Source organism: Calypte anna, chromosome 8, assembly GCF_003957555.1.
Source record: "Calypte anna isolate BGI_N300 chromosome 8, bCalAnn1_v1.p, whole genome shotgun sequence".
NCBI lineage: Eukaryota > Metazoa > Chordata > Aves > Apodiformes > Trochilidae > Calypte > Calypte anna.
Window position 1 is genome coordinate 29,396,733 of NC_044254.1, and position 22,572 is coordinate 29,419,304.

Consider the following 22,572-nt stretch of genomic DNA (forward strand, 5'->3'; position numbering starts at 1 on the left):
TGATTTTTTTTTTCCTTCATGGGATTTGAAAAAACAGAGCAGAGCAGATGTAGAGGAGAATTCTGTGTGAGTGCCTCTGAGCTGTGTGTTTCAGACACGTTGTGTCCCTTGCAGGAAACATTTCTGGTAGCTTGGAGGAGTGAGTCAGTCCTGACTCTTCATTTCCACTCATAAACCTTTTCCCCTTTTAACTCTGGGCTTATAAATAGAGTGCTCAGTGAGATGGGTTGGAGTGGCAGGTTGCAGGCAGGGTCATCTCTCCAGCCCAGGGCTGGTTTGTCCTTTATTTTCTTGTGACTCTGGGTGGGAAGAGTTGATTTTTGTCTTGGCCATGTGCTTCATGCTGACTCCCTGCATCTGGAGTCATTGTGGTGATTGTTCTTCCTTTACTTGACTGTGAAATGCTTTCTTTTTGTTTGGTTGGGTTTTTTAACATCCTTTAACTTCCTTTTAACATCCTTTAGGAACTTGCAGGCTAAAGAGAAACATTCCTACAAAATTATTGGACCAAAAAAAAATAAATAAATAGAAAAAGCACAGGCAGTGTGTCCAGATAATTGTCCCCAGTGTTTATTTTTAAGGTTTTCCTATTACATTTCCTAAGCCTTTTTCAAGATGCTGCTTGGGACACTTATTTCTGACAAATGCTTTATAGTAACATTTATAATTTCATAATGCACACTGATTTCTCTAATGGTTTTGCAGACTCCCTTGAAAAAACAAACTTCTCTGCTAGGAGAACCACCAAAAGAGATACGCCTGAGTACCAACCCCTACTTGAACTTGGCAAGTGTGTTGCCTGGTATATGTCTTCCAGGTAAGCAAGTGTTTCATGGTATCAGTTGCAAGTTTTCTTGACCAAAAGTGTGACAAATTGTTATTCTCTCACTTGTAATTCTGCAACCTGCCCTCACAGTTAATATTTAATTTGGGAGTGGGAAATTTTCATCATTAATGGGCTTCCTGATGTAAACAAACTTCTGGGAAGTTATTAGTAGCACGGATTAATTTTGAGTACAGGCTAATCTGAAGTAGCTAATTCCTATTTTAAGCCCCAAATATTTCCAAACAAGAGTGCAACCTAATTTGGGTCTCTGTCTCACAAGCAGCAGTTGCCAGCAAAGCCTTCAGTCCACCCCAGCAGACAGGACTTTCCAACAACATCGGGGATGCTGCTGTGTCTCAGGGAACTGCATCACAGCATGCAATGGAAAATTACTTTAATTACTCTCAACAGCATGGGGAGTACACACAGGTATGTAGCTTTGCAGCCCTTTTCTTCTGGAAGCTGTTTTGTCTCTCTGGGGGCAGGATTTTTGGCAGAGATCCCTTCCTGAGTCCCTCACTGTTTCTCTCTGTGTGCTCTTAATGCCCTCCTTGATCCCCATGTGGTCTGAGAGCCCTGCATGAAGCTGAACATCATTGCCCAACACCATAAACCACTCCTCAGCAGTTCCCAGGCTTTCCTACAACCAGAGCTCAGCTCCTTCTCCAGACTGAGCCCTCTGTACTGCCCTCATTCAGTGCACAGAATAGATTTAGCACAAAGTACACCAGTCAAAAAAAGCTTCAGTCCATCCCTGCTGCAGTATCACAGCCACTGAAAGATTCCTTCTTGAGAGCCTGAATTCAGTGCTAAAACATGACTTCTTCTAACTTCTGGCTTGGCTTTTGTCTGTCTTCAAACCTGTGAAATTTTTCTCCTTCCCTTCTCTAGAAATATTGAAGTTTTCTTGAGATTTTTCTATATCCCTGGACCAGAATGTTCTGTCCACCAGGAGTTCCCATATAGCTTGGGGAGTTTTTGCAGTCTCTGCCAGGTGGTTTCACTGCCATGGGTTTTGTCCAACATTTGGGGTTCAGAGCAGGGCCATTAAAAGGTGGAGAGCTGCTCCTCACCTGGAAAATGTGGCAATACTGAGAACCAAGTACTGGGTTGCACAGACATCAGGACCCACTGTGAAATGCCATTCCCATATTTTCAGCAGCCAGCAGTGGTCTGTGTAGAAATAGAAATGTTCATAAATGAAACAGGAGAACTGGATTGCAGCTCATCAGGTAATCTGGACAAAAATCTTGGGTCTGCTCTGAGGCACCCACCCTGCAGGTCTTCTCCTGCCCTGTCCCATCATCTTCCCAGGGGGAGAGAAACAAGCTGTGTTCTCTTCTCCTGGGCTTCTGGCAAGGAAATCTGGGTTGTTTCATGACTCCTGGGGAATCTGGAAGGAATCTGGAGGACAGAGGGCAGGGACATGGGTGGGCACAGGGTTTGTTCTGCATGGGAAGGGTCTCAGCCTGGCCAGAAGAGGGTTGCTGCAATGCATGGTGTTTGCTGCCCCAGCTCTGCCAGGGCCCCGGCTCATCTCCCACTCAGATCAGATCAGATCTGGTGGTGGGTTTGGGTTAGAGAAGCAAGGGAGATGGCCTGTGGGCTGTGTGTCATGTGAGCACTAAAATAGTCTGGGATATTCTGTTTGAATCTGATTTTCCTGGCTTTAAAGTCATTTCCATGTCTCCTGGAGGTAGTTCCTAACCCTAAGTCCTTCAAATACTGTCCAAAAAAAAAAATAAATTCAGTTGTATTGTAGGATTGGTGTTGTTAGCATTAACTGCAGTAACGTGAAGGACTCAGCTGCTGTCACTGGGGTGCAGAGATGCCACATGTCATCACTCAGCTCTATTTGTAGTGTCCCTTCCATGTAACAGAAACCACACTGTACTTGGCCTTGTGTCTCTTAAGCACTGGATGTAGTTTTAATTGTTTGGTTTGAGCTTTTATCACTGGTGTTAAACATGGTTTGATGCCTCTTTGGGAAAGCTGTGCTTTCTGATTTCATTCTCATCTCCTGCAAGGCCTTAAGAATGGTTTTAATTTCAAGTCACCTCAGTAGACAGCTGATGGGAAGAGGTTTTTTTTCCTCCTCCTTTATAGGAGGCTGTTCAGCAGTGGTATCAGCACTATGCTCAGGCATATAACTCTACCCAGGCAAGAGTTGATGAGTTTGAAAATGAAGCCTCAGAGGTGAGAAATCATTTTCTTTTCTTCCTCTCTCCATGGGCTCTTTTTCCCAGCAGCTGTGAGGCTGCTTCTGGAGCCTGGACACCTGCTTTGTCTGCCAAGAAGTGGCTGCTGCCCTCAGCACTGCAGGAGTGGAGGGGCTGGAGAGCTGGGGATGAATGGCACTGCATGGTCACCTGCAGCAGGGCAGCTCTGCACAGCTCTCTCCAGGGTTCCTCCTCACACTTTCGATTACATCTGGCCCAAATGTTCCTCTCCCTAAAATCCCACCATCCAAAGTTTTGCCTGTAAAGTTCAGGAGTGGATTAAAATCCTTCTGCTAGGAAACACCACCCAGTGATTGCCCAGTGAGGCTACTGAAGGTTGTTTTATAACCTGGGCTTTCTGTGGCCAATAAGAAGCATACTTAATTTTTTTAAGGAATTGTATAAAGTGAACCATCCCCCCAAATCCTACATTTTGCTCAAGGAATTGCTGCATGCCTGAGCTGCTGTGCCTTGTACTCTCCTTCTGGCAACTGAGCATGACTCAGGTGTTTTCACATTTGCTGAGAGCTCACAATTATAACAAGTAAAAATCAATTACTAAACCTCTTTTCTTTCAACTTCATCATGGATCCCATTCTGCATTTAGGAACCTCCAGGTGGATTATTCCCAGACTCCAGGACCTGCTTGCAGGTCATGCCTACACTTTACAGAGGAGCCCAGGGATCATACCACCCAGGCAGCTTGCAGCTTCCTCCACAAAACCCATTAAATGAGGTGAGAGGAGAGACCCAGCAGAGTGCTTGCAGATGCTGCCCGAGCCTGCTGCTGGTGGGAGTGCTTCTTATTTGGCTTACACTGCCACCGAGTGGACTTTTGGACCCACGACAAGCCAAGGCAGAGCTTCTCCACTGCATCCTTGCTCCTCAGGATCCCTGTTGCTCAGGATCACACAGAATTCTTGGTGTCTGAGAAATAAACCAGCAGCTGGGCAGTGTGTACCAGCTCCAGAGCCCTCAGAGCACCCTGGAGATCAGTGCTGCTCACTGCCCACAGCCCCCAGGCAAAGAAAGGCTGAAGGTTTGTCAGCAGATTTCTTGGGAAGATGATTTATCAGTGAGGGTAAATGTGCAAAAAATGGCTTGAAGGAGGCAAAGAAAGTAGGAAGTGGACAAAGGAAGAGGAGGAGGGAGCTCACACTGGGTTTAGGTGTTTGGGTTGGGTTTTTTTGCCTGGCTTGCAGATGTTTTGCAGTGCCTGCTACTGGGCTACTTTGGAAGCAGAATTAGCAAGTGAGGGCAGAGTCCAGGTTGCCTACAGCCACCCCTTGGTAATTCTGTGAACTGAATCCTGGGAGGAAAAGCATTTTAAAATGGCTTTTGTTTGAGCTATATATGGGCTGGATCAGCTCTAGAGGACCCTTCCAACCCTTAATCTATGATTCTAAGTGTTGGCTCAGGGACATTTGGTTAAGATAAGGAATTGGTGTCATGGTTGGTGAAACGTGTGAAGATTTCTAAAATATTCACTCCAAGAGGAACCAGACCTCCAAATCTTCTGCTCTGGGAGGCAGACTGGACCCAGGCCACACGGTGTGGGGAGCTCAGGTAGAGGTGGCTGTCACAGGGCAGATGCTGCAGTCTGTCAGAACAAGGTGACTGGTTAAGCTGTTTGGTTATGAAATTAATGACATGTGAGGAGCAGTGATCAAGGGTCATTGATGAGGGTTTGGGGCTGGAGGTGTGTGGGGAGTGCGATGTCCAGATCCCAAAGAGGAACAGAGCTGAGCCTGCTGTACTACCCCAAGGAACCCTTGGCACTGGGACAGTGTTGGTTTCACCAGAACCCCTACTCAAAGCCCCTCAGGACTTCCCATGGATCAGAACGAGGCAATTTTTCTGAAGTTTTGCTTCAAGAACCATCACTGCTCTCTGCTTCACTGTGTAAACTCATGCTTACCCCCAGCACAACCCCACTTTGGCATGGCTGGGGAAAAAAAAAGCAGTCCTTCAGCACCTGGCTTGTCACTTGAACCCCTTCAGCTCTCCCCAGGAGGATGGTCAGGTGACCCCATTGGGGATTTAAAGGCTGGAGGTGCTGGAGCTGCTGTGACACTGCTGGGTACCAGCTTGGCCATGGCACCACTGCTTCCCCTTGCCCTCACCCCATGCAGTCACAATCCTTCTGGTTGGGTTTTTTGGGGTGTGTGGTGTTGGTTTGGGTTTGTTTGTTTTTTTTTTTAAGGGAAAGGGTTGGTCCTTTGGAGATGGTTCCTGGCTCCTGGGTAATTCCCAGCCCGGAGCTTTATTTATGGCCACTGGGTGCTCCAGATCCTGTGTCACTCCTTGGCTTTGTTTGTGTTTTTGTCCTTTCTTGTCCGTAGGTGGCTCCAGCGAGAAGTGAGAAGCGAGGCTCTTCATACCTCATGTCCTCCCCAGACCCTGGTCCCGGGGAGCTGCTGGGCCAGCAGACTCAGGGCTCTGCAGTACCTTACACTGAATCCTCTCTTAAAAAAAAACGAGTTTATTGAGCCCTTAAATCATCCCCTCCCCCTGCCTCAGGGGGTGAGGGCAGGCTTGTACCTCTGCTATTTATTGCTGCCTTAACTCCCTACAACTCCTTCTTCATTAGAAGTATTCCAGGAGGAACCAACCCTCTGGTAACAGGGAGATGTCCCCAGGACCTGGTAGGTGCTGCTGTCACATCAGCCATTCCACAGGAGGCTGACTTGGCATGGGAAAGGATGGGAAGGGGTTTCCTTTGTCAACTGCCTGTGAGAGCTGGCAAAGCAAAGTAAAAACCTGGTGAGTTGTGGGAGCTCACCAGCTGAGAGCAATAAAGTGAACTGAGGAGGGAAAGCTGAGTTTTTCCCTAGTCCTCAGCCTGAGGAAGTTAAAAGATGAAGTCTTGATAGTGATTTGTTTCTTATTTTTTTTTTAAACTCAGAACGTGGGTTTGGTTTGTTGCCTCTTTTTTTTTTTTTTTTTTTTTAATTTTTTTTTTCTACTTATACTTTTTCCAGGATTGAGAGTTCTGCATTTACAGCCTTTATATTTTTAATATTTCTCTTAATCCTGGAATGCAGGTATACCAAATGTATTACCAGAGCCTCGGTGATGTTTTCAATAAATATTTGTTAAAAGTGAGAAGCTATTACTGTGTGCTGCCTTGCAACAGCAGACTCCACTTGCCTAGCTGATACTTGGCACAGTGCAGTGTAATTTATCTGCTTTTTTAGGCCAAGAATCCACAGCTTTTTCCTTGGAATTACTCATTTACAGTTTGTGACTGTATACAAAGGTGGCAAAGCACAGAGTGGCATGGGGGCCAGCAGGGCTGCTGGCAGCATGTTCAGGTGGTAAAATGTTAAAAGTAACTGAAAGGTGAAGAAATCCACTGCTTGCTCCACTTTTTCTGTCTTCTTCTGGACCTGGATGAGCCAGAGCAGCAGCAACACTGTCATGCCCCTCAGGTGAGGTCTTTAATCTTACTGCTCTGTAGCTTTATTTTTTTTCTTTTCCAATCACCTTCTGAAATACGATGCACTCCAAAGCCTGCTAAAGCAGAGCAGCCTGGCTCCAGTTTTCTTTTATAGATTTTTTTTCATATATTACCTTTTTTCCATGAAGTGGTCCAGCTGTACTGCATGGGCTCAGCCCCTCTGACCCAGCAGCAGGGGCTTGGCCTTGAGTCTGTTTCCATTTATTAATTTTTTAATTTTTTTTAGCTCACTCACTGAGCACCTCTGGCAAGAGGCTTCCTTGTCTGCTGCTAATCCTTTGCAGCTGCAGAGTTGCAAATGCTGAACTGATTTTGAAATCAATGGTTGTGACAGCTAAAGCCAGGCCAGCTGGGTTTGCTGCAAATTCACTGTGCAGAACCCAGTTTTTTGTTTGTTTTTTTTAACTTAATCTTGCTGGGTAATACTGAAGCCATTTTTTTCAATACTGATATTTACTTTTCTTTTTTTCTAAGTCTTAAATTCTGCCTTTCAAGCTTTGTGATGTGGCCAGGAAATTTTTTTTTTTTTTTTTCAAAACTTAAATAGAGCCATCCCAGTCCCCCCTCCTCCCTCAGCACTGGAGGGGGGACACAGTGCATTCAGGTGGCCAAACAGCACCAGAGTTATCAGAGCTTTGCTGGGGTTCCACATCTATGTATCAATACATCCACTTGTAATATTTTGTTGAAACTGTTTGTATATGCAACTTTCTCAACCTGTTAAATGCTTTTCAATGAAAAAAATAAAGGGTTGGTACAGATGGAAAGTGGATTTCTGTGGGAGGAAAAAAAAAATCTCTGCATTACCTTTGAAGTAATCATTTAATGTAAGGAAAGGTTGGATTGAAGACCCTGTGTTCAGAAGTTAAATTTAAAAATCTTCCTCAGTTTAACCTAAAATTAAAATGACCAATATGCATGTGGAGGAAAAAAAAAAAATATTTTTATTAGATTTGTTTGTATAAAGAGTAACAAAGTGCTTACAGACTCAAATCAAGTTCCTAAGTGACATACAGGGGACAAAACAAAAAAGTAATACTGTAAAAATAAATCTGACCTCGTTGCAACTCATAATTACAATTTTATATATATTTATAGATATATATTTCACGACACCTTTCTGTTATTTCCAGGATGCACCTCAAAAGCATTTCCAAATAAAAAATTCAGATGTGGTGGGAAAACATTTGCAGCTAAAGTTCTAGGCCCTGGGTCAGCAAAAGGTTTCCAGTTAAACCACTGTCTCCTCAGTGCCTGCTGGAGTGGCAGAAGGAAGAGTGCAGTGTCCTCAACGTGCCCAGGAAATGCTGAATCTGGTCCCAACAATAAAATGTAAGTGGTCCCAGTTGGGCACCCCCCCTCCCCAGCTCTCCCTTGGGGTGACTCCTGCAGCTGTGCACAGGTTGAGTCCAAGGAAAAAAGAAAAAAAAAGGCCAAAATGGGCCTTGAAAAATTCCTCATCTTAAGCCCAATGAGGAGCATTCCACAAGTGCTAACAGCAATGAACACTGCTCAGGCCCCTCATTATCCTTAGGAACATTTCTCCCCCACACTCCATGCACAGATGAATTTTCTTTTCCCTCTCCAAGGTGTGGGATTCATTTCCAGACACATTTCCCCTCCTGCAGGAGGAGCTGCAAAGCTCACAGCTGCACCAGAGGGTGGCAGTGGGGCATGGGGGGAGCCTGAGTGAGGAAAAGCCAAACCTTTACCCAGGAACTGGGATTCTCCATGAAATGCTGATCCAGGCTTTGTTTTGTTTTGTTTTTAAAACAACAGTCAGGTCTTTTTATATAAAATCTCAGCCCTGCAGACCAGTTAGGACAAACCAATTATTTTTGGCTTTTCTGGATTTTTTTTTTTTTTATGCCAGACTTGGTTTTTCCTCCTTCCTAAAACTTAAGTGCACACCACTGCCATTTCTTGGTGACCTTTTCTTTTTAAACCTCCCTCAAAACCCCATAAAAAATGATGACATTACCATCTCACACCCTCTTCTGTCCACTGGTTGAGTCACTGAAGGAATAAGCCTGCACAGCAGATTTGTTTTAAATGCTGCAGCCTCCACTGAGACCTGCAGCAGTTTGGGGTTTGGTTTTTTTTTTTTTTGACACTGCTGTCTCAGTTCACATTCATCAGGGTAGTTCAGATTGTGGCAAGACCAAAATCAGGTGAAGATAAGACTGCCCTGCAGTAAGGCAGCAAAAAAAAGAGTTAAAGCTCTTGTTTCTGCCATACCTTTTAATTAATTTGATCCAACTGTTGACTAAAATTTAAAATTAAAAAAAAAAAAAAAGGAAAACTGTTGGAGAGAGAATCCTTTTGAAGGCATTAGCACAGTCAGAGTACAAATTACAGTAGTTTAAAAAAAAATATATAAGAGGCCTTGGGCATTTCTGTTTTGCCACACATTTAAAGTACTGGCAGTATAAAAAAAATAATTACATTTTACTCATAATTGTTTCAAATCCTTGAATCAGGTTGTGGAAGGTTGTCCTCTCATCGTGCTTGAGTATCCAGCACTTCCTCATCAGCTGATCCACCTAACAGCAGAGAGAGAGAGATTTAAGGCTGTGAGGAACATTTCACTTGGTTTTCCAGTACAAGTAAGGAAGCTGTCTCAGTGCTAGGAAACTGCCTCAGGTTTTGCTCACAGTGAGGCCGGGGTGCTGCCTGTTCAGCTTTCCAAGATCAGAAAGAGTCTGAGGGGATGTTGTGACCTTGGGAATGGCAACATCCCAAAGGATTTCAATATCATGCTGAAAAGACTTAGAAATTCCTTTATAATAGCAGTGCCTGAAGGTTTCCCTACAAATAGGGCCCGGCCTATTCAATCCCAAAGGTGTGGGGTTGGTAATGTACAGAATCCCAGATTTGGGGTGGAAGGGACCTTAAAGCTCATCCAGATCCAACCCCCAGCATGGGCAGGGACACCTCCCACAGCCCAGGGTGCAGAAGGCTTCATCCAACCTGGATTTAAACATTTCCAGGGAAAGGGCATCAACAGCCTCCCTGGGCAACCTATTCCAACCTATACCCTCATGGTGAAGAATTTTTTCCTAATATCTAACCTAAATCTCCCCTCTTTCAGTTTAAACCCATCACCCCTTGTCCTGTCACTGTCTCTGGTGAGAAGCCCCTCCCCAGCTTTCCTGTAGCCCCCTTCATCTACTGAACACCTCTGTAAGGGGTTTTTTGGGAAGGAGGGGGGGTTTTTTGGGTTTTGGGGTGGTTTTTTTGATGCAGAATTGGATTCTTTTGGTGCAGGGCATTGCCACCCCCTCCCTTACCTCCTCTGGGCAGTTGGGGGGCCGTGGCAGACGTTTGCCCTCCTGCAGGACACGCACCAACCGCGCCACCGTCATCTGGCCCTGCGTGGGGCCGATCATTTTCAGGAATTCCTGTGGAAAGAGCAGAGTCAGGGCTGCACCCTCTGACCCTGTACAAAGCCAGAGCCTTTGGCTGTGAACATTTGGAGCTCAACATGAAAAATAAGCAGGGTGTGCAGACACCACACGCTGTGTACTTGTGGTAGTAAACTGCTTGTAGTGTTTATACCCTCCCCAGGACACAGAGTCACCACAGCTGAGCTATAACACAACACCAAGGTTGGTTTGGGAAGATGCAGAGATCAATTTCACTTCCAAAAAGAATAGAATTATTTTTAAAAAAAGAAATAAAAAATCCCCCATCACTTACTGCCATGGGACTGGACTCTGAATCACAGTAGGTGAGCAGTTCATACAGTGTCACCCCAAATGACCACACATCTGAGGCAATGTAGAATTTACTCTGCACCAAGCACTCTGGAGCATACCTGGAGACACAAGGGGAGAGCATTAAACTCAAGAGTCACACAGATCTACTGACACAACCTGGATCTGTGTAAAGGGAGCAAAGAAAAGAGGCACCTCCTGCATTTCTTGAGTCCCTGTATATAAATTACCACAAAAACAGTAAATAAAGCACAAGTGTTCTACAGCAAATCTAAGAAACTAAAGGAGAAACTTCCTGAAGTGCAGGAAGAAAGAGCCCAGGAGTGGACACGTAGAGTCTGCCAGGTGCCTCCTCCTGGCTCCTGTCTTTATTTAGGCCTCTGATGTTGTGTCTTTATTTAGGACTCTTGCCCAAACAGGGAAAAATCTTTCAGAAGCATAAATGCCTAAGTCTGTGGGGACAGAGCAGTTACTCTGCTGCGCAGTTTGTTGAAAGAAAAGGAGATCTCAGTTCCTACCAAAACACAGGGCTGTCGAGGTCATCCTTGACAGTGTAGTACTCCTTATCTGTCTCGATGGCTTTGGTGAGCCCAAAGTCCCCAATCTTCACCCTGTTCTCACTTTCAACCAGGACATTTCTTGCTGCCAAGTCACGGTGCACGTACTGACAGGAGCCCAAATAGTCCATTCCCTAGGAGAGAAGAAAGCTTTGACACCACTTTCTCCAATACTTCCTCCCTCCTAGGACTTCAAATTCCTTTCCAAGAGGAACAACTTCTCCTGGTGACCTTTCCACAACTTGGTCACCACCCCCTTTGTGCTGGTAGCACCTGAAGCATGGGAGAGACTGCTCTAGGAGTCAGGTCCCTGAGGACAGAGCAAGGAGAAGGGATTTGCTCCTTGGTTTGTTCCTCCCCTCTCCCCCTATTAAATTAAATATTAAACTGCAGGGTGGCTCTGGTGCACTCACCCTGCAGATCTGAACTGCATATCTGAGAAGCTGTTTGAGATTAATTTTGTTCTTGTTCCGGGGCAGATACTCCTTCAGGCTCCCAGAAGGAAGAAATTCCATGATGAGTTTAATCCCACTTCCTCCTAAAAGCAGAGCAGGGGTTTCATTTGCAGACACATCACTCTTCCCACCTCATCCACACCAATAACTTCTGTCTGAGCCCACAGGACAGGCAGCATCTGTAAGGACATCCCATGGCCATGGCCAGACTGTGGCAAGCTCCCACCATCAGTCACTGATGTCTTAAAAAGTCTTAAAATATTGGCTTAAAGGTTGTTTTTTTTTTTGCTTCTATAATGACCCCTGGGGCTCTGGGGTTCTGCCCTGGCTGCAGTGGTCACAGCCACCCCAGGTGATTGTTGCTGTAGATGGATTTGGTAAGAACAACCACCATGCTGCTGCCATCCAGGTCAGCCAAGCACAAAAATGGGCTTCAGGGATAAATTGCTGCTTTTTCCATGAAGAAAGAGATCTAAGCCCATGAGACTGAACTGCTTTGCTTTTTAAAATACTTCATTTTGGAAGGAAAACCCTTTATGCTTCTGGTGTACACTTTCCATCTCCTACATGAAGACTTACCATCTTCTGTGCAAATCCCCTTGTACTTCACAATGTTCTCATGATAAAGATTCCTCAGGATTTCTATTTCCTTCTTGAGATCAGCAATGTGATTCCCTCCACTCTCTGGCTTTAGAGATTTCACTGCCACTTGCTCCCCAGTATTGTCACCCTCTGGGTCATACCGGCAGAGTTCAACCTTGCCAAAGTGGCCCTAAAAAAAAAAAAAAAAAACAACAAAAAAACAAAGAACAAAACAGAGAACAACATTTAACAGAGCACTGACTGAGCACAGCATCACTGACACCCTGGTGTGGGTATTTAGGATTTTAGGATTTACATCTTCCTGTTGGCACCCAGAGAGCCCCCAGAGGGAGCTGTGTACTCACACCCACCACACACTTGGCTGCTGCCAGGGTCTGAAGTTCCTCTTACCTCTCCCAGATCACGGATCCTCTTCAAGAATCGTTTTTCAAAGAGTGTGGGATCAACCTCTGTGCAGGGCTTCTTCTCAGAGACAATATCAGGATCTGGGAGTGGGGAAAGAAGCCGTGGGTCAGGCAGATCCCTGCCAGGACGCCTCGGGCTTGACCCTTCAGGGCATCCTTGCTCCTTCCAGCCTGCCCCTGGGTGTTTCTGTCCGTGTTGCCACACGGGCCTTACTTTGTTCCTCCAGTTTGTTGATGTCCCTCATGATGGCTCTGAAGAAGGGTCTCTGGTGGGGGTCATAGTTCATGCACTGTTTCATCAGGTCCGCCAGCTCCTTGCACGACGGCGTCGCCAGCACAAAGTGCCCCTCGTAGAACCTCTCCTTCTGCAAGGTGCAAATGGAAACTCCTTGAGTGAGCTCCAGCTTTTTTTAACTTCTCAGAAGATGGGGCTGTCAGATCCTTAGCTCACTGGGAATTTTCTCATAACTCTGCCAAGGGACTCGCCCTTCCCAGCAGTGACTCCAAACCATCGCCCACCAGCAGAGAATTAGGATTGTGCTGAATCTGGTGGAATTTGGAGGAACCACTTAAAACACAAGAAGTTCTTACAGTGTGTTGGAGATTTCACCTTTCAGAAGTTATTTCCCTACCATAGCACTTCACACACTGGGACAAAAGGCTGAGAGGAAACCCTTGCCAAGGACCCAACGCTGCCTGCTCTACACACCCCCCCAGAAGGCACCAGTCTGGGGGCAGATGGGATGAGGGGGGGCTTGGGCACTTTTTGAAGCTCTGCAGAACTACCCCAGCCTGCCTGCCACATGCAGGAAGCAGATGTAGCCAGGGCAGTGAGTTCCTCTCAATCTCCTGTTCAAAACAACTCAGGCAGTGACTCAAGAACTCAGTCATTTCCTTCAGAGGAGCAGCAGCTGCCTTGCTCCATCCCCTTTCCCAACACAGCCAAACTTCAAGAGAGCAGAAGCACATCTGGAACATGTGCTGAGGGGCAGCAGCAAGAGTTATTTAAATTTTTAGATTTCAGAGGGAACACTAATGGTGTCCCACAAGTGAGCAGTTCTGAACCAATGTCCAAAAGAAGAACAGAACTCAGCTGCTTTTAAAGAAATCTTTTACCACGAGGGTGGTGAAACATTGTCCCCAGTTGCCCAGAGAGATGGGAGATTGCTTTAAGCTGCAAAAGGGTAGATTTAGGTTAGATCTTAGGAAGAGATTTTTTAGAATGAGGGTGCTGAGCCCCTGGGTGCCCAGGTTGCCCCCAGAAGCTGTGGCTGCCCCATCCCTGGCAGTGTTGAAGGTTGGATGGGGCTTGGAGCACCCTGGGCTGGGGGAGGTGTCCCTGACCATGGCAGGGGGGTGGGACTGGCTGAACCTTGGGGTCCCTTCCAACCCAAACCATTCTGGGTTCCATGAGCAGTGCCAGCTGAGATGGGTCAGTTCCTGATCCACATCTACTTACTGAAAGCAGCTCAGATTGGGTACAAGAAACTGAGGTGCTGAGGAGGCTGTGTCAGAGATGCCAAGGTTAAGTTTAGGTCATGGTGTCCATACCTCTGCTAAGGTCTTGTCCTTCAGGGGGGTTTCCCCATTGTAGCAGATTTCCCACAGGGTGGTCCCAAAACTCCACTTGTCTGCTGCAATGCTTAAATTCTTGGAGTCCTCAACACACTCAGGTGCAATCCAGGGGATCCTCTCAACACATTCTGAGGTGAAACACAGGATCAAAGCAGTTGGGAGTTTATATCAAAGGACTAAAATAATCCAGCCTTCTACATAAACTAAAGCTGCAGCATTTGTCCAGTTTCAAGGAAATCTTGATTCTCAAAGAAGTTCCTGTGGCTTTTGCTCCTGCCTTGAGCTCTCCAGATACTGAGATTCCTTCTATCCTGTCTCACTAAACCTAACATGAGTTTAAGGGAAATTCATACAAGCACTGCCAGCAACTCTCCCTTACCTCCATGTAGTTTTCAGATGGATGGAAGCTGATTATTTCTATTCTGGAGCCAGTTCTAGCTGGTCTAAATGGTATTTCTTCCTTTCCCCCTTCCCCACCACCCCGAGGAGAGGACTCTGCCTCCTGTACCATACCTTGTCTGGACAGCAGAGTTATTGGTATCCCCGGGTCACTCAGCTTTATGAAAGGCCCATACTCTGTATCAATTCCCTCTCTGGCCAGGAGGATGTTTTTAGTACACACATTTCCATGTACCAAATCCTTATCCTCCTGCAGAAAAGAGAGGAAAAGAATGGTGAGTGCAGGCAGGCAACAACACCCTGCCAGGGCTCTGATACAGCTGGAAAAGGCTCCAAGCTGACATCCCAATCCTAGAGGAAAACAGGGTAAGGGAGAGTAAGGAAACGTCCTGTTCATGCTTAAATATTTGGAAAAAAGATCAACATTATGTTCCTTTTCCAGAGGCACATAGAGAAACTGGTGGGAAATGCAAGCACAAAGCTTGTTATTAAAAAAAAGAATTCATCACCTTCTCTGAGAGTCTTTCTCCTTATTTAAACCAAAATAACAAACAGAAAAAGAATATCCCCTACACTGCACACTCCCACTGAGAAAGGAAACGTGTTGGTTACTGAGACAAGTGAAACCTCTGCAGCTTTGGGCTGCAGGAGCTGCAGAGGGAAGATTTTTGTCAAGCTCTTACCAAGTAGCTGAGAGCACTTGCAAGTTGCTTGGCGACTTTGAATTTCCAAGGAGTTGTCAGGAGTTCACTCTTCCGATGCATGAACAGATCCAGAGGCCCAAATTCAACAAACTCTTCAACCATGATATCTGCAAAGTCAGGGCCAGCAAGTCAAGTACTGCAAAAACTGCTGCCTGGAGCAACCTGCCAGGCTGCTTACTCCTTCCCTGCTCCCCAGGCAAGGTGCTTGGAGTGATGTCTTTGTTTCACCTTCCTCAAAAGTTTATTTTGGCTAAATGAAAAGGCTGAGAGGAGCAGCTCTATGCAGTAAATGAAGAGTAAACCCTGAGCAAAGTGTTCCCAACACCAGGAGGCAGAGTGGAACTCCCTTCTGAGAGAAGTTTAGTTTGTACTGACATGAGCAGGAGCCACCACTCCACTCACAGACAGCGCTGGGAGGGAAATCTTGTTGGCAGAAAGAACTTTGCAGCTGCTTTGCTGCTCCAATCCCACTTCTGGTTGCAGTGACAAAGCAAGAGGCAGCAGAAGCCAAGCCCATGCCCACCCCTGCCACCACAGAATGTCCCCACTGAGCCCCCAGCACCAGCCTGGAGGTGGTGGCTCTACTCACTTTCCACGTCCCGGACACAAACTCCATGGAGGGGGACGATGTGCTTGTGGGACACCTGACTCATCAGGCTTGCTGTTTCAAAGAAGGCCTGTGAGGAAGGGAGAAACAGCAACCATTGAACTGCCAGGCATTGCTACAGTCATTTAGCAACTACAAAGCAGCAAGGATCACCATCATTTGATGATCAGAGGACTGGAGCACCTGAGGAGAAGCTGAGAAACCTGGGACTGTTCAGCCTTGAGAGGGGGAGGCTCAAGGGAGACCTTATGGCCATGTTCCTGTGCTTAAAGAGGGCTAAAAAGCAGCTGTAGAGTCCCTGTTGACAAGGAGTCCCATGGACAAGACAAGGGGCAATGGGCACAAGTTGATCCTGGGGAGATTCCAGTTGGACACAGGAGGAAGATTTTTCCCCATGAGGACAGTCAGACACTGGAATGGTCTCCAGGGGAAGTGGTGGATTCCCCCACTTTGGAAAGTTTAAATCTCAGCTCAATGTGTGCTGAGAGACCTCACAACTATAATATGAGAAGGGTTGAACCAGATGATCCTTGAGGTCCCTTCCACCTTGACATTCCATGATTCCATGAGTTGTAAAAGATCCCTATGTTTTCCAGCAGGATAAAGGGCCACCAGTGCCAAGGATGTGTCAACCACTGTAGGAACAAGGCAGTGGAGGGTCAGGTCTTGGCATCACCTCCTGTGCAGCATTACTCTCTTCCTAGGTGATGATTATGCAAAATGCAGAACAAGAAACCAAATATCTCCAAAGTCCTGATCAACCAGGGCTTTGTCTGCCTCAAACAGTGAGAAACACCTTCAGCACCATCCCATTCCCCTTCTATAACCACATCCCCCTTTTTAAAGGCTTTTCAGAATTAGCCATGCCCAGAATTGGGATCCCCTGTGCTCGTACTACAACAGAGAAAAAGGAAAGAACTTGCCAAAGAAATGTCCCTGTGGCTGGGGTCCAAGACTTTGAGGAGGACTTTAATCTCTTTTTCATGCTGATTCCCTTCATTCTCATCATCTTTGTAGTTGAGAATCCCAGCATAGATCTGTGTCCTCGTCCCTCTTCCAAGATGTTCTCCCTGAGACAGAACACACCAGGTGTTTTTCAAAGCAGAACATGAGGCAAACAAGCAGAGATTTACTGAAATATTTCTCTCTACCCCTCATTCTGCAGCTCTGAGTTGGGCTTAGCTCTCCACTTCATCTGCACAGAGATTTAAAGTTATTCCAGTGAGAAACCCACGACAGGCTCCCCATCTGGAGTGGTTTCTCTGAGCACACTCACCACTGGGAATTTATCTGGCATTAAAGGGCTTCTGCATCCAACAGATCTGAGTGTGATTTAACTTTTTCAGACTAAACACCAAATGAGTAAATAATGACAGGCCTCTTGTTTACAATAAGCTGCTATTGAGGACAAACTTTAATGTGCTTCCAAAAGCTGGAGGAAGTAATACTTCAAGGGAACACTTTGTTTGGGGAAGCAATTTCCTCCTAAATAACAGAGGGGATATTTTTCCAGGAAGGCTGCACACTAACTGCAAATATACCAATCAAATAACAACTAAATCATCTATAGCTGTTCTCCCTGGTCAGTGATGCAATTAAAAAAAAAACAAACCAAAACTTTTTATTTCACTGAAGCAGCTTAGCTGCATGATTTAAGAGCTCAGGTCTTTTAGAAACATTCAGTGTGATTTGTGCATTTAAGCCACTGTGGATTCTTTTTAAACTTTATTAAACTAAAAACAACTGCCAGAAAATTTGGGTGCTAATCAGTTTGGAACACAACATTTTGAATGCAAAGACTCTTCAGAGCTTGGATACTTCACCCTTTTTTTTTAATTATAGCATCTTAAACCTCAGGTTGCCTGTTTCACTGCTATGTCAGGTTTTAAAAGACAATTTAGCAAAAAAATAAACAACAAACCAAAACAGCTTGGAAAAGCAGCTCTTAAGACTTCCACAGCTTTTAGGAATGACCTCAGCAGCACCTCTGCCCATAGAGGGGGAATATCAGTTGGATTTCTGTCTTTAGTGCAAGACATTCCTGCCAAGCTGCTTTATCCACACGACACATAAAGGTTTGGATTCTGAAATAATCCAAGAAATAGCCAATAAATCCAATAAATCTTTAATATAAATAAAGACTCAAATGAAGTTTTGCTGAGGAGAACTGGAAGAACCCACTCAAATGGGGTGAGGTGATTTTACCTGCCCTGTGCTGGTGGGCTGTCCCATTTCATAGAGAAAGTTCTCTGGTTCTAAGCAAGCCCTTCCAGCAGCAACCCACCTGTGTGATTCCATCCTTGAGGATCAGATGGAAACTCAGCTGCCCCAGGTGATCCACAGGCTGCCACTCCTGGGCCTTCTTGGTTGCAACGAGCAAGTTGGAGATTTCTGGAAGGGAAGTGAGAGAAATTGTTCTTGAAGATCTTCCCAAAAGATCTGCTGCTGATCTACTGCTTCTCAGTCAGTAACACTGCTGGGTGTGCTCACTGCAAGGTCAATCCCCAACATGAATGAGGAAGACACTTTGACTTAACTTCTGCTCAAGTAACTTCTACTCTGTCATTCAGCAGATTAGAGGTACATATTTTATATTTTATGATACATACAGTGTTCATATTACCCATACTGGGGCTGCTGTTAAAAACCAACAGTGTTTGCTGCACAAGTACCCAGGTGATCATTCACTTATTCTTTGTGAACAACCAAGTAAATAAACAGATGCAAAAAAAGAAGAAAAATGGTAACAGAGGCACTGGATCTCATGGTAATGCCAGTGAAAAGCCAAAGTGGGTGGGCAGCTCTGTCACCTGCACATTCTGTTCCAACTCCAGCTGTCAAACTGCAACCAGTTCTCAATGTTATCCAAAAGCAGGGACAAGCTCAGTGTCCATGCAGAGCACCCTCTAAATGTCTCAGGAGGAGCAGGTAATGACTGTTGCTCAGTTATTCCCCTGCTTCTTCCAGGAAACCATTATCTGACTGACACAACCACACTGCTGTTTCCTCTTGCACACACAACTCCAAACACTCCCACTTCCCAGCCAACCATTTCATTAGGTGTTGGCACCAACAGTGTAACAAACACCCAGCTGTCCCAGCCCTCAACAGTCTGACCTCACAAATGGACCTTCTGACTGTCCTTCCTGCCTACAGCTGGGGGCCAAACCTTCCCTGCTGCTTGGTGGAGATGAAGAGAGTCACCAAAGCTCAGAAAGCAAACAAGCTTCAAAGCAGAGGTTGCCAAGGCCCCACTGCAGGTTGCAGCCCCCCCTTTCTTGGAGGAACTCAGTGGGATGCATGGTGGCACCACGAGGCAGATGTGACTTGGTGGAGAAGAGGAAGGGACCTTCTATGGTCCCTGCTCTGTTGCAGATGTGCAGCCCGTGGCACATTTTCTTTTTAAACAAATCTGGAGTTTGAGGCTGCAGGGTCTCCAGAAAGGGAAACCAGAACTTTTCTCAGTGCTGTTTGAGAAGTTCACACAAACAGGGCTCAGGAGAAGGCACCCTGAGCATCCTGTGCTGAGCTTGTGACATTAAGAGGAAACCCTAAAACTTTGCTGGTTGACAAGATTCCCCCTCCATGAAGAAGGAAAAAGAGCTTCACTCAAGAATACAGAACAAACCAAAGACTCTGTGAATCCCTCCTCTTGCTGGAGTTTGTTTCCTTTCAACAAAAAATTTTGCTGCTTCTCTTAAAGGGTAAAATTACCTCTGGGTTTGGGCTGGCAGCACCTCTTCAGTGTAAAGCTGATGTTGTCTGTCCGAAGTATCTGTCCTTTCAGGTGATCCATCAGCTCTTTTAAGGATGAGAAAGGCTTGTTTGAACCATGCAGGAAGTACCCACCTTTCTTCACATCAATCTGGAAGTTCTTGTACTGGACTGAATTATTTATCATCTGCTATTACCAGGGAGAAGGGGGAAAAAAAAAGAAAGAAAAGAAAATACCTATTGGTAAAGTTGAAAAAATGTTTGTAAAGCCATAAAAGCTCCCCCAAATCCTTTGAAATGAGATGTGGGACCAGTTCATCACTTGGTCCTGAGCTGAGGTCCCCTAATCAAACAGTGTTGGTCATGAAGAAGATGAACCAAATGTCAGTGCTAAGAGACAGCTACAATTTGAGTTGCTTTTTTTATGCATCATTTTGTTGTTTCCTGTTTAAAATGTCCCTCCCTGACCTCATCACTGTTTCTATCCACTTTTTATTTTCCTGAGACAAGGAAAAGAGTTCCTATGTTTTTTCTGCTAGTATTGGGTTTGTGTGAACTCCTTAAATATCCTCCCAAAACGAGCAGGTCAGCTGATGTCCTGTCACTGGACATCACTGAGCAGAGCCAGGCTCCATCCTCCTGGCATTCACCCCTTTCCTTATTTATAAACACTACTGAGGTCACCCCTCAGGCTTTCCTCCACCAGGAGATGTTCCACACCCTTCATCCTCTTTGTGGTTCTGTTGGACTCTCCCAGAAGTTCCCTGTCCTTCTGGAACACACATACTGCACACAATATTCCAGATGTGGCCTCACCAGGGCAGAGCAGAGAGGGAGAAAAACCTCTCAACCTCCTGACCACCCCTTCCTGATGCACCCCAGGTGCCACTGGCCACAAGGCCACACACTGCTGCCTCCTGCCCATCCTCCTGTCCCCCAGAACTTTCCCCCCAGGTCCCTTTCCCCTGTGCTGCTCCCCAACCTCTACTGGCACTCTGGGTTGTTCTTTCCCAGATACTCTCCACTTGGCCTTGTTGAATTTCATTCAATTTACCCTCTGCTGCATCAGCTTCCAAAGCAAGCTGAGGGTGATGGCCCTAGGGAGCAGCAAGGCAGCAGTGTGGGTGCCAGGGAGCTGTCTGTAGGTGCCTGCTGGGCATGTCACAGCTGATGTACCTCAGAGTCTTCACAACAAGTCACTGTCATGAGAATGTGGTTGAAGTTGGTGCAGCTCCACCTCAACACATACATCCCTGCTTCATTCCCCTCCTGTCGCAGCTTGTTGATGGCATATTCTGTGCTGCAAGAGTCAAAGAGCCACAGAGGAAAAGCAAGGAATGAGCAGCTGCATCCAGAATCTATCAGTAGGAACTACACAGGAGAGTAAGCTGACATTTGGAACACAAATGTGTAACAGCAAGTTAGAATTATTATTATTATTATTATTATTATTATTATTATTATTATCAACATTATCATCATCATTATTACTATTATTATCATCATGATCAAAACATTCTCTGTGGGCATTACCCAGGCTCACATTTAGCTGCAAAAAAAGCAGAAGAAAATTATATTAAGCTCTGAGGATGCTTGGTGAGGAAATTCTGCATCCAACACAGCACACACCATAAATTCTCCCTTTTCTACATGTCACAAAAAAGGAAGAGCCAAAAAAGGAAAATAATTCCTGCAGCTACTTAAAAAAACCCAAAGGCTCCCAGGGTCAGTGTAGATACAGTTCAAGTTTGTTTGCCCACAATATTCCCATCTGTGCAGCTGAATCTTTACAGCTGTTACTGAACTAAGCCTCAGAATCCTCCTGTTGTGAGGGAACCCTGGCTTTACAGATCAGCAACTTCATGAGGAGTGAAAGTGACATTTTTTCCACACAACCATCAGAAAAAATAAGTTGTTCTACAACCATTTGTTCACCACCAACACTCCCAGTGTCAGATTTCCTCAATGCAGCCCTACTGGAGACTGATTTTCAAGGGGAAAACATAAAAACCAATATTTTACTGACCAAATGGGCCCATGGCACCCATTTTTTATGTTGTGCTCAATCAGGGGAGGAGCCACATCTGTGCAGAGGTAATGGTGGGCATCTGCTGTCAGCCTGAAGTAGCCATCTATCAGTGATGCAAAGGACAGGGCCTCATCGTGGGAGGAGAGCTTCAATTCCTACAACAAAAGGAGATTTCAGTCAAGAAGGCTTCCAGTTTTGTTAAAATATTTAAAGAGTGCTTTAATATCCAACCACTTCTGCATGGACTGGCTAAAATACAACCTGAGAGCTGTGACAGGAAAGAATACATTTTTAGGAAGCCAACACTGCCCATTCTCTACTCTATTCACTCACTACTGGCTAGAAACTTCCCTTCTCCAGCTGCTTGGTGTTTTGCTGTAATCCCACAGGAGATCTGTAAGGAAAACTCTTCCCCCAGGCTCTCTGAACCTCCAGAAATTCAGGACTGGGGCAGTCACACTGGGCTTGAAACCAAGAGCACCCTGGCAACTCCTTCCAAATTGTAACAGCTGGCAGCCCACAGCAAGAAGAACCAGAGGACACAAAAAACTGGGTATTTATAAACCAACCCTGCCCTTCCCTCCAGCTCCTCTCTGAATTGTCTCCTCTCTGCCACCCTTCCTGAGCTCCTCTGTGTTGATGCAGCTTTTGGATGTCCCAGGCTGAACAGATGAAGGCTGAGAATTGTAGCAAGGAGCCCACCAGACACAAGCAACTCTGCTCACCTACTTGCTGCTCTCCAAACCAACCCTCTGGCACCTGAGGACACTCTGGGGACAGCACATTTCACTCTTCTTCAGAGTCCTGTCAGAAAATGTCCCTCAAGGAGGCTGCCAACCCCTTGCCCAACACCTCTGTGGCTTCCCAGCAGAGGGAACCCTATCCCAGGTTTGGTTCTTACCATTCGTTTGTTGTCCTGCTTGTTAATGCTGACTGTTGTGAACTCCTTGATGACAATGTGGGTGATTTCAGGAAAATAGGAGAAATTGTTCCAGGAATTTTCTCGAATTTTCTGTTTCTCTTCATCCTTTCTGGGTTTGCCATCTGTTTTTTTCTTCTTCTCCTTCTCTGTCTGTACAGACTGCAAATATATTTTGGATTTAAAATATCCTAATAAAACCCAGGTTTTTTAAGCACTTTTTTTTTTTTACTCTAAGCCAAAAAATCAAGACAAATTCACCTTCCATGGCTACTTAAATCTGGAGTATTTTTTGCACTGAATTACTGAAAAATACTATCTAGAAAAACAGGAATGTGTCAGAACCCCTTTGAACCCTGAGCTTGTTTGATATTTGTGTACACAA

General features: G+C 45.6%; 2 protein-coding genes across 7 annotated transcripts in view; one reads left to right on the forward strand and one right to left on the reverse strand.

The window, feature by feature from the left end:
• The window catches only part of RAVER2 (ribonucleoprotein, PTB binding 2), a 30,827-nt gene extending 25,187 nt beyond the window's left edge, over nt 1-5,640 (forward strand). Inside the window, exons 10-14 of the mRNA XM_030455748.1 lie at nt 706-817; nt 1,110-1,255; nt 2,933-3,022; nt 3,653-3,781; nt 5,388-5,640. Of these exons, the coding sequence (XP_030311608.1) occupies nt 706-817; nt 1,110-1,255; nt 2,933-3,022; nt 3,653-3,781; nt 5,388-5,534 (624 nt within the window). The 3' untranslated portion in view covers nt 5,535-5,640. The remainder of the gene's footprint in view (nt 1-705; nt 818-1,109; nt 1,256-2,932; nt 3,023-3,652; nt 3,782-5,387) is intronic.
• Nucleotides 5,641-7,426: 1,786 nt separating this feature from the next.
• The window catches only part of JAK1 (Janus kinase 1), a 48,511-nt gene continuing 33,365 nt past the window's right edge, over nt 7,427-22,572 (reverse strand). For 5 of the 6 annotated variants that reach the window (XM_030455577.1, XM_030455572.1, XM_030455571.1 and 2 more), the window contains 18 exons: nt 22,170-22,349; nt 21,266-21,423; nt 20,416-20,539; nt 19,240-19,429; nt 17,810-17,916; nt 16,449-16,595; nt 15,508-15,595; nt 14,898-15,025; nt 14,329-14,464; nt 13,792-13,943; nt 12,455-12,605; nt 12,227-12,321; nt 11,813-12,005; nt 11,192-11,316; nt 10,740-10,912; nt 10,205-10,322; nt 9,796-9,906; nt 7,427-9,048 (listed from right to left, as the gene is read on the reverse strand). In XM_030455577.1, coding sequence (XP_030311437.1) covers nt 8,947-9,048; nt 9,796-9,906; nt 10,205-10,322; nt 10,740-10,912; nt 11,192-11,316; nt 11,813-12,005; nt 12,227-12,321; nt 12,455-12,605; nt 13,792-13,943; nt 14,329-14,464; nt 14,898-15,025; nt 15,508-15,595; nt 16,449-16,595; nt 17,810-17,916; nt 19,240-19,429; nt 20,416-20,539; nt 21,266-21,423; nt 22,170-22,349 — 2,478 coding nt within the window. In that variant the 3' untranslated portion in view covers nt 7,427-8,946. The remainder of the gene's footprint in view (nt 9,049-9,795; nt 9,907-10,204; nt 10,323-10,739; nt 10,913-11,191; nt 11,317-11,812; nt 12,006-12,226; nt 12,322-12,454; nt 12,606-13,791; nt 13,944-14,328; nt 14,465-14,897; nt 15,026-15,507; nt 15,596-16,448; nt 16,596-17,809; nt 17,917-19,239; nt 19,430-20,415; nt 20,540-21,265; nt 21,424-22,169; nt 22,350-22,572) is intronic. The other variant, XM_030455576.1, reaches the window with a different exon arrangement.